Source organism: Cyprinodon tularosa, unplaced genomic scaffold (genome assembly GCF_016077235.1).
Source record: "Cyprinodon tularosa strain WSP-4 unplaced genomic scaffold, ASM1607723v1 ctg602, whole genome shotgun sequence".
Classification (NCBI taxonomy): Eukaryota; Metazoa; Chordata; class Actinopteri; order Cyprinodontiformes; family Cyprinodontidae; genus Cyprinodon; species Cyprinodon tularosa.
In genome coordinates, this window is record NW_024039344.1 from 23190 (window position 1) to 36522 (window position 13333).

Below are 13333 nucleotides of genomic sequence, written 5' to 3' on the forward strand. Positions count from 1 at the left end.
TCCATGGTATTAAAATGGAGCAGATTATGGCTGTTATAATGTTAGACCAAAACAAGAAAATATGGTTCTGTCAAGAGGAGGAAAATCTGTCGGCTTAGCAGCTTTATCACACTTTGGATGTGTAGTATACGACACAAATTCACTGTTATGCCTTTGCAAGCGCACTAACAACAGCGTTTACTGTGTGATATTAGTCCAACTACAGATATGTAAAACATCAATTGTGATTTCACTTTATCAAATAACATATTTTGGTGTCCTACTAAATAGTAGATTCATCACACAGCAAAATTTTTTATTTTAACAGCTGATACAGAAACATCAGCCTCTGCATCAAAGCCAGGCATCCCCAAAGTCGGTCCTCGAGGGCCGCTGTCCTGCAGGTTTTAGAGGGTTCCCTGCTTTAGCACAGCTGATTATGATGATTGCAGTTGAGCAAAAGCCTGTTAATCAACTTTCAATTAAAATCAGCTATGCCGGAGCAAGGAAACCTCTAAAACCTGCAGGACAGCGGCTCTCGAGTACCGACTTTGGAGATGCCTGCCTTAGACTGGAGTTTAAAAAAAAATTGTTCCAACACAGCTAAGCCATCAAGAGACCTGAAATTATAACGCACCCAGATGGGCAAAAACCGCTGGGAACAGTGCACGCTAAAAGGAGATTTGAGGAAGGCTGTGAGCTGGGATTCAGCCTGATTTGAATGACTTAAACATGGCAAATATAACCTACCTTAATCACTTCAAGTTTTCAGTTGACTGAAAACCTTGTGGAGCTCATGAAGGCTGACTCTTTGTAAATATATTTATACATACAAAAACTATAGGATAGTGGTTAGGATAACAAATAAATAAAAAAAAGCTTTTATTTATTAGGAGAAAAAGAGGGGTTTAAACCTACATATTTAGTTTGCCACGTAACATTTGCCGCTCTAAAAATTGTCTAAGCTTTGAATTTTAAATTCAAAAGGTCAGCAAAAAAACGATGCTTCATTTGATTTAGGTTCATATACTATGTTAAAAAAATGTAAACATGTATGGTAAATATGAAAATGAATTTCTGTATTTGGGTTATTCTCTAACTATTAAACTATTTGTGTCCCAGACAGAAATAAGAAAAAACATGTTTGTCATTTTTTTATCCATTCTGCCGGACCTGTCCTGGAAACACAGACAAACTTACAAAAAATTATGAAAGATGTAATACTATTTGTATTATATAAAAAGTTGTTTTATATTGAGTGTTTTTGCTATTTGCCCATTGGGTGGGTTTTGGAATCTCTGTCCCTTATAAGACTGAAATGAAATTTGATTCAGCGTGACCTTTATTGACAATAGCACAGAAATTCCTTATTTTAATGAATAAATATAAAGTGTTTTAAAGATATATTGGTATTTTCTATATTTTTCATAAAAAGAACCCATGACCCTCGGGATCACTGTCATTTGTACCATGAAACTGTACCTTTTAATTTTTTTTTAACCTTTGCGTACTTGCAACCACAATAGTTGTCTTATGAGAGGAAAGCTAATAGCAGGAAAGCAGCATTAGCTCCATGTAGAGAAGGGGAATAAGAAACAAAATTAAGGAAAGTTTTGCAAAACCAAGAGTAGGTTTATTGGTCATCAATACCAAGCATTGCATATTCTTTTTCCCTATTTGCTCATATTCCTTTAAATGTACAAATGACAAAGATACCATTTAATTTAGAGTATTTTGAGTGTATTTTAACTGTAAAACAGAGATTAGCATGCTAATACGTCATGAGATTTTAAAGAAAATTCTAAACATTGTAATTTCCACAACAGTCATTAACATATCTATTTATATAATATTCGTACATAATATACATTATATAATATTCATGTAATTACATTGCAACCGCTGTCAGTTACTGTTTCTATGCATTTTGATGAATTAGAACGAATCAAAATATTTCTAATAATATGCTTCGGTTTTTCTGAAAAAAAGCCATGAGCAAATATGACTGTAGCTTGAGAATCACCCTTTTACACTGTGCTGAAATGTTTAGAAAAAGCCATTTCAGTCTAAAGTGTTGTTAAACAATCAGCTGCACTGCACGCTGACACCAAGGCGCTTACTGGAGGAACGGATTAGTTTCTACCAGTGGGAGAGAAATTGTTAGGAAGATAAATAGGAGTTGAATTTGTGTAAAGAAAATATTATATAATAGAAAATGTTTGTTTTTTTTCAATGTAGAACACAAATAATCTTGACTTTATACTCTATCTGTGTTGCAAATTATATTTGTGACAACGAGAGTTATAACTGGAGCACAGACTTAGTATCTGAGAGGATATTAGTTTAAGATGGGCTGGAGCTTGTTTTTCTTTAGTTTTTATTGGATAAAATAGTCTCCACTAAGCAGTTCAATGTTTAGAGTTCTTATAAATGTCTAAAATGTTAACCCAAAGATTTATAACATTTACTTTATGTGATGTCTGTGAACCATTTGAACAAGCTTATAGATACTTTCAAGTACAAAATATATTGGATGATTTGAAGCTAAAAACAGCTGGATCAAAGATCACAAAGGCTCGTGTGCAATTTTGAAAGGAAAGCCATCTTGAAAATTACCAAGGTTTTTGGTAAAATATTTAACGGATTGACAAGATGAAAATGGAAGGTGTATACTTTTCACCTAAAAGTATCATGACATTCCAGAAAACGATTGTTAAACAAGATGGTAGTGGTGTGGTTCGATGCTCCAAGATGCATCTAACTTCCAGTGGATTGTTTCCCTAGAGAGATTTTTTTAGGGAATCTCAACAGTGTGCTGCAGCTACAGTTTGCTTAAAAATGTATTTCGGGCTTTCTGCATACTCTAAAAAAAGTTTAATAGCAGTGTCAGCAACATTCAGAAAAAGTGAGCTAGTTAGGTGTAGAAAATATTGGTTTTACAGCTTTGGTGGAAAACAGGTACCAGGTTTAGGTTTCTGCTTCCAGATACAAGCACAGTTGTCACAACTTATAGGCATATGAAGGCAAATTATTTTAATTAGACAGTTGTACTTACTTTCAGGTTAAACTATGGAATGGATTAAGCTTTTTTGTCCTACTTAGTTATCCCACTTGATCAATATTTTGATTAAGGTTACCAAAAAAGTACAGATAATAGGTTAACTCTTATCAAGGCAGATAATCCTGTTAATTTCACAGAGGTTTGACATTTTAAATAGTTCTGCCTTATTAGATTTACTTATCCAAAATCTACTAATCTAGATTAACCATTTACGAATTGTGCTTGGACAACGGGAGGTAACATCTGTCTTAACTGTTACAAATTCAACTTAGTTTGGAGATAAATTCACTACAGCTTAAACAATTTATCGTGATCTGTCGATAATTGAAATAATCCTCAATTAATTTTTTAATCGATTAATTGTTAACTGGAGTAGAGAAGTTCTAAAACATCCCTTTAGCTGAAAACTTAGAGCAGCAATTATACCAACATTGTAAAAAAAAAAAAAAAAAGTAACACTTTGCATTTAAGAAAACTATTTTTTTCATCTGTCAATATTGTCGATACAAAACTCCTCAAGTGGAAACATTTTTATTTTTACTTGGTTTAGTTTTGTAAATAGTCTTCTTTGTGGAACATTTTTGCGATCCGATTATTATTCAATTAATTGAAAAAAGAATCGACAGATTAATCGATTTGCAATATAATCGTTAGTTGCAGTGCTAAAATTCACGTTTAAAATCTTGGAAATCTTTGAATTTTTTCACTTTAAGGAAATTCCTTCAATAGTATAGTGTCTGGTTAAAATCATATCTGGATTATATCACAGTCAAAGAACAGCTTTCAAAATATTGACCTATTACATTACATTTACAGTGAATAAATGGATAAGATTGTCATCTGGTCATCGTCACAGAAATGGAAATGTCAGTTTAAATTCAAAGCTTTTTCTCATCAGAGATAATAAAGATCTTAAATGGGCTGGAGGCTGATAAGGAAAAACATACAAACTGAAAACAGATCTTCATAACCATGCAGGATCTCTCACTTACCACCCATTTAGTATATGGTTCCATATGAAAGGAAGGGGAAAGGGGAGAAGAATAGTGACCAATTAAGTTACATATTGGGACTACATGTGCTGACAATTATTCCGTCTGTCTTCTAACTGCTGCTAGTTCTCTACACAAACAGCAACTCAATCCAGGGCGAGCTTGGCCTCATTCCCAACTCTAAATGATATTGGTCACATTTGCATGCATTTAAGATGTGACCTAAATGAACAGTCCATTGGGTCTGCTTTGTTACTTCTAAATGAAAAAAGAAAACAGAGGAGGAATATCAATTGAAAGTCATCTGATCTCTCCAGATCTCCAGAGTCCGCACCTCTAAGCCGGTTTCTACGGCACATCTAACAGAGTCTACTGGAAAAAAACAAAGAGTTTTTCACCAGCTAAAATAACCTAAAATAATAACTGATTCGATTTGAAAACTCCCTTTTCAGGTTATTATTTAACACTTCAGAATGCCTTGCAACAGAAGAGATTTTCTTACCATCAATAATGTCATCTGGCCTCTTGCGTTTCTCATACACGACAATGATAACTACAAGGATGATAATTTCCGCAAGCACCCCCAGAAAAGGCCAAAGTGGTGCAAGATGGCTGCGCACTCGTAGTATCGTGGTTTCTGCAGTGTTCCCAATGGCGTTGGATGCGTTGCATTCATATATTCCAGGATCAGTAGTTATATCCAGGTCCAGTATGTTGATCTCAGTATAGTTGGTTCTGCTTGTGATAAAAAAGCGTCCTGTGGAGTTGTCAATGTCCTGAAAAATAGTGACCATTTACAAAGTCACATTCCTTGAGTTTAAGAATCTGTATGCATGTTTAGTGTCATAATCATTCAAAGTTAACCTTGTAGGAATTTCCGTCGACCTTTCGCCATGTCCAAGTTGGATGTGGGTAACCGACAGATTTGCAGTACATCATTGCATTTTCCCCCTCGTTTTTATTTTCACTTCGCTTGTGGCCGGTGATGTGGGGCTTTGCTAGGAAAGGAAAACAGGAGTGAGATAAACTATTATCTAGAGAAAAAGCCATAGGGAGAAAGATTTTAATTCCAGCCATAGGTTAAAATATCCCCATAAAATGCCTTTGTACTTTGTTTCTCTTTCAATTTTTTATTTTACTTTAAGATGTGGATGCAGCACAGGTTAAGTGAATACTGCAGATGTATCCGTTATCTCTTGTCTGTTAATAAAAAAGTCTGCTAAAATGAATGTCCTACAAAAACATAGCGAGTTGTTTTGATGAAGGAATACTAATTAAGCTTTCAAGCTCTCAACAAAGGAGGACAGGTCACAGTTCAAAAGCAATAGTGGAAGAGGAATTATAAAGCACATCCTTTCTTAGTCCTCTTGGAAAATGTGAGGCTCCTGAGGATGTGGAGACAGAGCTCTGACGAAGGAGCCAGTATGAATGGGAAAGCAGTATAATGTGTTTCACTATAACATGGCTGCCTCTGCTCAGCTTTCAGACTTCAGATGCACTCAGTTCTTTTCAGGCTCTGTATCTCCCTCAGCTGCTGCAGCAACAGCTTTGCAAGGTGAATCCTTGTGATCACTTTCCCATATTTCTTTGCCAGTAATGTGTGCTGCCTTAAAAAACATATTTACACCCCCAAACATTTTTACATGTTATGTTACAACCACAAGGGCAACATTAACCATAGAAGCTCAGAGATCTGCAGCTCAAATGGGAAAAATGTCTGATCAAAAATAAAAACTTTCAGTAATGGACACTTTTAACGCACCATACAATTGGTGAAATGTGATGCTGGAAAAATACCAAGGAAGTTAGATATAGTTAAATACTGGAAAAAAGCTTTTGAAGGTTGCAGAAAACCAGAAGGTTGCAGAGCCAATGTAGAGGTACACATTTTGTCAGGTCAGAAAACCCAAATCATGCAGCCAGAGCTGCAATTTACCAGACATGCATCGATCCTGTTTTTTTCTGATCCTATACTGATACCTGTGCTGACCAGATTGGCAGATATCTGATACGATCCGATTCAGCTGTTGAATGAATTCAAAATATAACATGCCATGTCAGTGAAGGCTTTAGCCTTCATATAAACATTGTTCAAAAAGGTAACTTTAACACAGATCTAAATTTACGTTATATTATTTATTAACAAATAAGCAGCAGAAATAAATAACTGTTCCATGTAAAGTGCACTGGATTGGACCTCTGATATCCGATATTGGCGATATCTGATCTGGCTAATTAGCAACTTTTTGAGCAGATTTCCAGTTCAGGTATTGGATCGGTGCATCTCTACAGTTTAATACTAAAAGCCAAGTCAAATTCTAGCCCTATATCTACTTAATAACCTGTGGCTTGGATTTACTGCCCATCCAAAGTGAATAGGCTTTAGCCTTTCAGGATAGAACGATGGGTAAAAATGGTCAGTTTCTAAATGTGCAAAACAAGTAAGAGTCAAGAAAATGTAAAAAGAAAAAAATGCTTTTTGTTTCAATCCACTACCAAGCACATTTTGTGTTAACATTTTCTTTAAAATCTCATTAAAATATGCTGTAAACTGTAGTTGTAATACAACAACTTTAATTTTTCATATGCCTATACCACTGATTCCCTACCGAAAAAAAAGCAGAAATATTTCTGCAAATGATACCCTGTTACATCTGTCTATAAATCCAGAAGAATCTAGCCCATTACATAGATCACAGGTATGTCTTGAAGACATAAAAACCTGGATGACTCTTAACTTTCTGCTTCTGAATGCAGACAAAACAGAAGTTATAGTCTTTGGACCAGAGTCTTTGAAAAAGAAGCTGATTTGTCATTCATTTCATTTGGATGGGATTAAACTGATTTCAGATAATAAAGTAAAAAAATCTTGGTGTTGTTTTTGATCAGGACCTGACATTTAAATCCCATATCAAAGAGGTTTCTAGAATGTCCTTCTTTCATCTGCGGAATGTTGCAATATTTAGAAATCTCCTGTCCAGGGGTGATGCTGAGTAAATAGTCCATGCATTTGTTACTTCAAGGCTGGACTTTTAACTACAGTTTGTGGACTTCCTGATAGTAAAAAATTACAAATCAGGAAGTCCACAAACTGTAGTTAAAAGTCTTCAGCTGATAAAAAATGCTGCAGCCAGAGTTCTGATGAAAATTTGAAAGATAGATCATATCTCTCCTATTCTAACTGCTTTTTATTGGCTTCCTGTTAAATCAAGAATATAATCTAAAATCCTCCATTTGTAAGAGCACTTAGCTCACAATCTGCAGGTTTACTAGTGGTTCCTAGAATTTCTAAAAATAGAACGGAAGGCAGATCTTTTAGTAATCAGGCTCCTCTCCTGTGGAACCAACTACCAGTTTTAGTCCGTGAGGCAGACACCCTGTCTACTTTTAAGGCTAGGCTTAAAACTTTCCTTTTTGATAACGCTTATAGTTAGAATGGCTCAGGTTATCCTGAGCTATCTCTATAGTTATGCTGCTATAGGCTTAGACTTCTGGAGGACACAGGGACCCTTATTTTAGCATTCTGCTTCATTCTATCTCTATTCTCCCACTCTGCAGAATCTGTTAGTTCAATCTCTAACGTTCTGCTCTCTCTGTTTTTCTCATAGTAGCTTCATCTGGTCTGTTCCTGTTTGGCTGTGACTCCATCCTGGAGAGAAATATCAGCTGTGCTGCTGCCACCAACACCTTTGTTTATAGATGTTGGAGATCTGCCTGTTTTCCAGTGTAGTCCTGTTTCTCTGACTGTGACTGGCTGGATGTGCTCTCTTCATCCTCTGACATGGGAGCTGGCTTGGAGCTCGCCTGCCTGGCTGTGTGTTTCCTGGACACCTTTTATAGTTGCTTTTTCTATGTCTGGTTCTGTCTCCTTGAGCCTCAGTCGGCCTCGGCCGATGGCTGCTCACACTGAGCCTGGTTCTGCTGGAGGTTTCTTCCTGTTAAAATTGAGTTTTTCCTCTCCACTGTTGCTACAAGCACGCTTAGTGTGAGGGATTGCATTCGAGTCAATGAGTCGACTGGTTTTCCTTAGATAGAAATCTTTAAATCAATTTGACTGTATGATCTGGTGAACTGCAAAGTGCCTTGAGATGACATGTGTTCCAGATGTTCACTTTCAGAGTATCATTCTCACAAATAGATTTTTTTTTTTACAAAAAAAAAACATAAATTGGCTCCTAGTAAAAACAATAGACTGCTTATGAGGATAATAACTTATCTAGAGAAAAGCCGTAATAATCTCTCAGTAGAACATTCTGTGCCAACATTGATACACCTTATTGAAGGAATAGAATAAAAATAACTCTCTAATGTTTGACATCACCATAACCGGGGGAGAAGGTTTTAACAGTGCATGGAGGTAAGGAGGGCTCTGTGCACTTTGGTGACATCACTCTTCTCTAATTATGGTGCACACGTGCTCCCTGGGCAGGGGAGTGGCCACGAGTATTCATGCATTATCCTCGCTGTGACATCTCTGTGACTGACAGCCCACAGACAGCCTTCTGAGTGGTGCTAAAACAGGCAGAAACCTCCATTTCACACTCCTGACTGATTTTTAATTTCCATAATCCTCACTGTGGGAAAGTGGGATAAATCTGAGCGGGGTGAGTGAGAGGAAGCAAGGTGAAATGTGTCAGGAAGCCTGTTTTACTTACCACATATTAAAAAAGATGCTACTTTAAATAAGTTCAGCAAAACATGATTTATCTTTTTCATATTTTGTATTGCCATGGATAGGTATTTTGCCGTAAAATAAGACTTGATTCGCATGACAGGACCAACTATGTATCAGCAGTAAGCTTCCTATCAAAGACAATCAAGTCCACTCATGCCACAGAGAAGGTTGGGACCGTATTCAGAGCCTTAATCCTACAACATCACAGAACCCTCCATCTGTTGCCTCTGAGCTGTGTCCTGCAAGGATGAGTGTGCCAAGGACACTGTAGGCGAGGGATCTCAGTGAACTGCTGCCAGGAGGGCTGCGGAAAGCTGGCTTGCTTAAAAGTGGGCTTGCTTACCTGGGTCATATAGGATCTAAACCACAACTACAAAATTACAAGAGTTTAGCGACAGACGAAAAAAGGATTTTCATTAGTTCCAGCAGTTGTACCTGCTTATGGCAACATTAGTCTGTTTTAGTTTGTTTCTTTTCTGTCAATGTCATTAGAAAGTCCTTCACTGACACTTCAAATACTAAAACTTCCCACTGGGTACAGATAGCAAGACTCAACGGTCAAACCACAGCAGAAACAACAGAATGGTGACTGGTACTGTCATCTGACAATACAGTGAAAGCAACATGCACAGCCATCATCCATGTTACGCAATCAGGCATCGCTACAAGACAGCCGTGAAGAAGAAAGCAGGGCCGGGCTCAGTATGCACTACAGCCATGCCGCTGCAAATTGGCTTAAGCACTACCCAGGCAATCCTCTCTTGAAGAGAGTTTGACCTGCCTTTTCTCACAGAGGACTCCTTATTTAGGTTGAAGGCATCAGTGTCAGCTTGAATGAAAACATGGCTTGAGGTGACGTGTTTTAGTCCTTGTTAAACAGAGTGCGCAGGTTCAAATCCTGCTAGTTTAATCATGGATATTATAACCTGACATGTAATATTTTAAAGGAGATATATGCAAAAATTAAAGAGACCTTGTGAGCATTTTTTATATTTTGTCTCATTACAACCACAGAAGCTTGTAATTTATCCTAATTATACTTGATAAATCAAAACAAATAATATAAAGTTAAAGGAAATTCATAAACGATTTATTTATATTTTATTCTTTTTGCTGTATTCATATGGAGGCCATTTTACCTTAACACACATAAAGGTATTGTGGAGGATGTTTTATAAGACCTGCCCTTTTAACTTTAAAAAAAATGCTCGTGCAAGAGCATGAACGAGCCCATTTCTCCAAGTGCACACCCTGTTTAAAATGTGCTGTTCTCATAGCTCATACAAGCTTACTGTATCCACATACAGCGGTGAGTATATAGTGGACTTTATAGCAAACTCAGTTAACTGACCGTTCGGACAGATGATCACTGCTTTTTCTTCCGTTGGTCACGTAACCCCCTGTTTCACCATGCTACACCATCTTTGTTAGTAGTTGCCTCTGTTAGGTAGCAACATCCTATGGTGACAGTGGGCCACTGTGACAGCAAATCCAGTAATGCTTTGCTTTGCTTTCTTATACACTTTTTTTCTTACGCCCCTCAGCCATTTTTAAAGAACCGTGGTGAAGAAGGTGAGTTTCAATGACTGTCTGAAACTGTAGATCACCACACATATGCGGCTGAAAGTGCGCATGCGCAGAAAAACACAGCTAACTGGATGAGCATGCAGGATAGCCTTACATAAACATATCACCAGAATGATTGACAATTAGGAAGTCCACTTATTTAGATGATCCACCCGGAAATAAAAGATCGTCCTCTATACCTTTAAAGGTCCTTAAAGTCTTTTAAAGGACATTAAGCAATAAACATTATTTTTGTAGAGTAACAGTGCAGATTGATTAGAGATTAAATTGTGGAAATATTTTAAATAAATACTGTTATAAAACAAGATTTGAGGCTTTAAACATCCCAAGGAGCTCTGCTCATCCCTGAGAAGCAGCACTGAGCAGCACAACTGTGCAAGAAAAACTATTTTATAGAAGATTTTAAAGAGGTTAAAGGTCACTTTTTAATTAAATATTTTCATGTGTTTTGTTAAATGATCAATACAGCCAGAACTTTCTTATGTCCTTGTCAAGGTAGGTAGTTGTATAGGCCCACAACAGCTGACTTGTTAATTGAAAATATCCCAACATCTCATGGAGCAATAAGTAGCTATCCACATAAATTTACAAGAACATTAATCACAGTAGTAGAGGAAGTGCCAGTGCTCACTCTCTGGCAACAGAGACCTACAATTAAATTGGAAGAATCTCAATGGGAAAACTGTCACTCCAAAAATATTTTATAAAAGTTTTAGAAAGGCCCATTTTTGAAAGTACTCCACAAAAAATGTAGGGGGATCAGTAATAATATAAAGAAGGTGCTCCAAGCAGATGAGGTTAAAAAAAATTCTAAACTTTTCATGCAAAATGCAGAAAATCGTGTCTAAAGGAAAAAAACATTTCTCTGTTCCCCTAACACACCACACCAAGGTAGGGAATGCTTACTTCAGCGTTCAAACACTGTTCATCCAGTCTGAATAAGCTTAAGCTGTATGGTAAGAAGACTGGACAAAAAGCAGATGTCCTCTAGTAGCTAGATGATAAAAAAGACCGTAATTGTAGCAGAAGGTAATTTTACAAGCCTCGTACAAAAGCAAACCACACTTTATATAAACGTATGTATCAAGAACTTCAAACTTAGCAGTTCACAGAAGTGATAATAATTTAACAAACTGATTTGGGCTAAAATAACTAATCGGATTGATCATAATTATTTGATTATTGAAATAATCATTAATTAATTTAGTAATCGATTAATCATTAACTGGAGTATGGAGAGTGCAGAGCTGATAGTTAGCTGACAGAGCAATCCAGTTAGAGCAGCATGTATATCAAAATTGTCAACAACAAAAAAATGTATGTACATTTTGCATTTAAAATAAAAAAAATGTTTTTGTCCGTTTCCAGTTCTATCCAGGACTCCTCAAGTGGAAAAGTTGTAGTTTTACCTGGCTTAATTTAGTAAAATATCTTCTTTTATTGAAAAAAATAATCAACAGATTAGTCGATTTGCAAAATAATCGTTAGTTGCAGCCCTAAAATTGCTAGTTGAGTTTGGTTTCTTCTAAAACACAAGCATAATTCTTCTTCTGCACCTTGACAAGGAATGCTTACACATTTCTTTCAGTTCCGTCCAAGTCATGTGTTGCATTGCTACAGTTTGTTCAAACAGCAACAGCAAATGGATGTATCATGAAAGTTACCTGTTCTACAAGCCACAACCATTTGTATTTCCTGTCCTCTTTAAACCATAACACTTGATTTTTGGGTCACAGCTCCTATGAAATTCTCCTTGTAGATCTTGTTCTTTGCATATTTTATAGAGCATGTGCACTCCCTGTCCATTTTGCTTGCATGTTGTCTCACATAAGCCAAGAGTGACAACAGCCTCAGGTGATCTCTCTGTCATCACTGCACTGGATTCAAAACATCTTTGTCAACCAGGACTCTCTTCACACAGGTTTAGGTTGGCAGCTTTCTTTATGACTTGAATCTAACTACATGTTGGCATATTTTGCATACAGTTCAGCACTCTGGGGAGTAAATAACAGGGCATTTTTTTAACACATTGGCTGTTTAGCTTGGGAAAGAACTTACCTTTAACTTCAATTGTTGCATTTGCATTCGGCGCTTTCTCGAATGTATAAACACACATGTATTCCCCTGAATCATCGGCTCGAGGTTTAGAGATTCTGCAAGAAAAAAAAAATAAAAGAATGACTTCAGAATTTTTATTTGCACTGCAAGCGGTCCACTAAAATTGAGACATCTAAATTCAACTTTACAGCATTTATATTAGCTCTGACTAAATCATTGAAAACCTAAAGGACTCACAAGGCCACAAGAGCAAAAATCTTGGCCTTTTACTTGGATATTACAAAACAGCAGCCCTCTATTCTGCAGGGAAGGGAGCTACAGGCGTTTTAGCTGTAATGTTCAGAGTCACTGATGTGGTGTGACAAGGAAGTGACCAATTGGTCTTATCTTCTGGGTAGACAGAATCTGTGGTATGTCTATGGGGGCCGACAGTAGCTCTATGCTACAATGATTATAGAATGTGACAGCGGGAACTATTACTTCACGCAAATGACAGTGTGGGGTTGTTTATCTTTATTTTAAGATAGATCTACAGGTATTATGAAGCCTCAATGTATTTTGAGAATTGTGTTGTGATTTTAAATTTAATGTAAACCACCTATACCTTTGAGTAGGAACTGATTTTAAAAACATCTTCCTTACAAAACAGTTAATTAAATGTAGATTTTAGTTGTGCTTGTGCATAGTAATTTCCATGTAGCTTCTAGTTCAAACCAACAACCCATCACTGTGGTCCCTATAATAGGTTAAAAAGAGGTTTGTGTCCCACTTATTAAAAGTTCATACCTTCTATTAACCAAGCAGAAAAACAAACCCAAGTTAGCATGCATGCAGCTGTGTTCACCTCTCTCACCTCCAGCTGAGAACTAATCAGTATACTGTAATGTTTCTATGCAAGGTCTTGATCCCAAAGAATGCCTTCCCACCCTGCTGAGACAGAGATTACCTCTGCTCCTTCATTGCTTGCACAGTGGTCTTATT

The 13333-nt window shown here is 36.8% G+C and overlaps 1 protein-coding gene across 2 annotated transcripts in view; it reads right to left on the reverse strand.

Annotated features, from left to right (window-relative positions):
* The window catches only part of nptnb (neuroplastin b), a 53020-nt gene that overhangs the window by 2134 nt on the left and 37553 nt on the right, over window positions 1-13333 (reverse strand). For both annotated transcript variants that reach the window (XM_038307200.1, XM_038307199.1), the window contains exons 4-6: window positions 12353-12447; window positions 4897-5030; window positions 4535-4808 (exon numbers count right to left, since the gene is read on the reverse strand). In XM_038307200.1, coding sequence (XP_038163128.1) covers window positions 4535-4808; window positions 4897-5030; window positions 12353-12447 — 503 coding nt within the window. The remainder of the gene's footprint in view (window positions 1-4534; window positions 4809-4896; window positions 5031-12352; window positions 12448-13333) is intronic.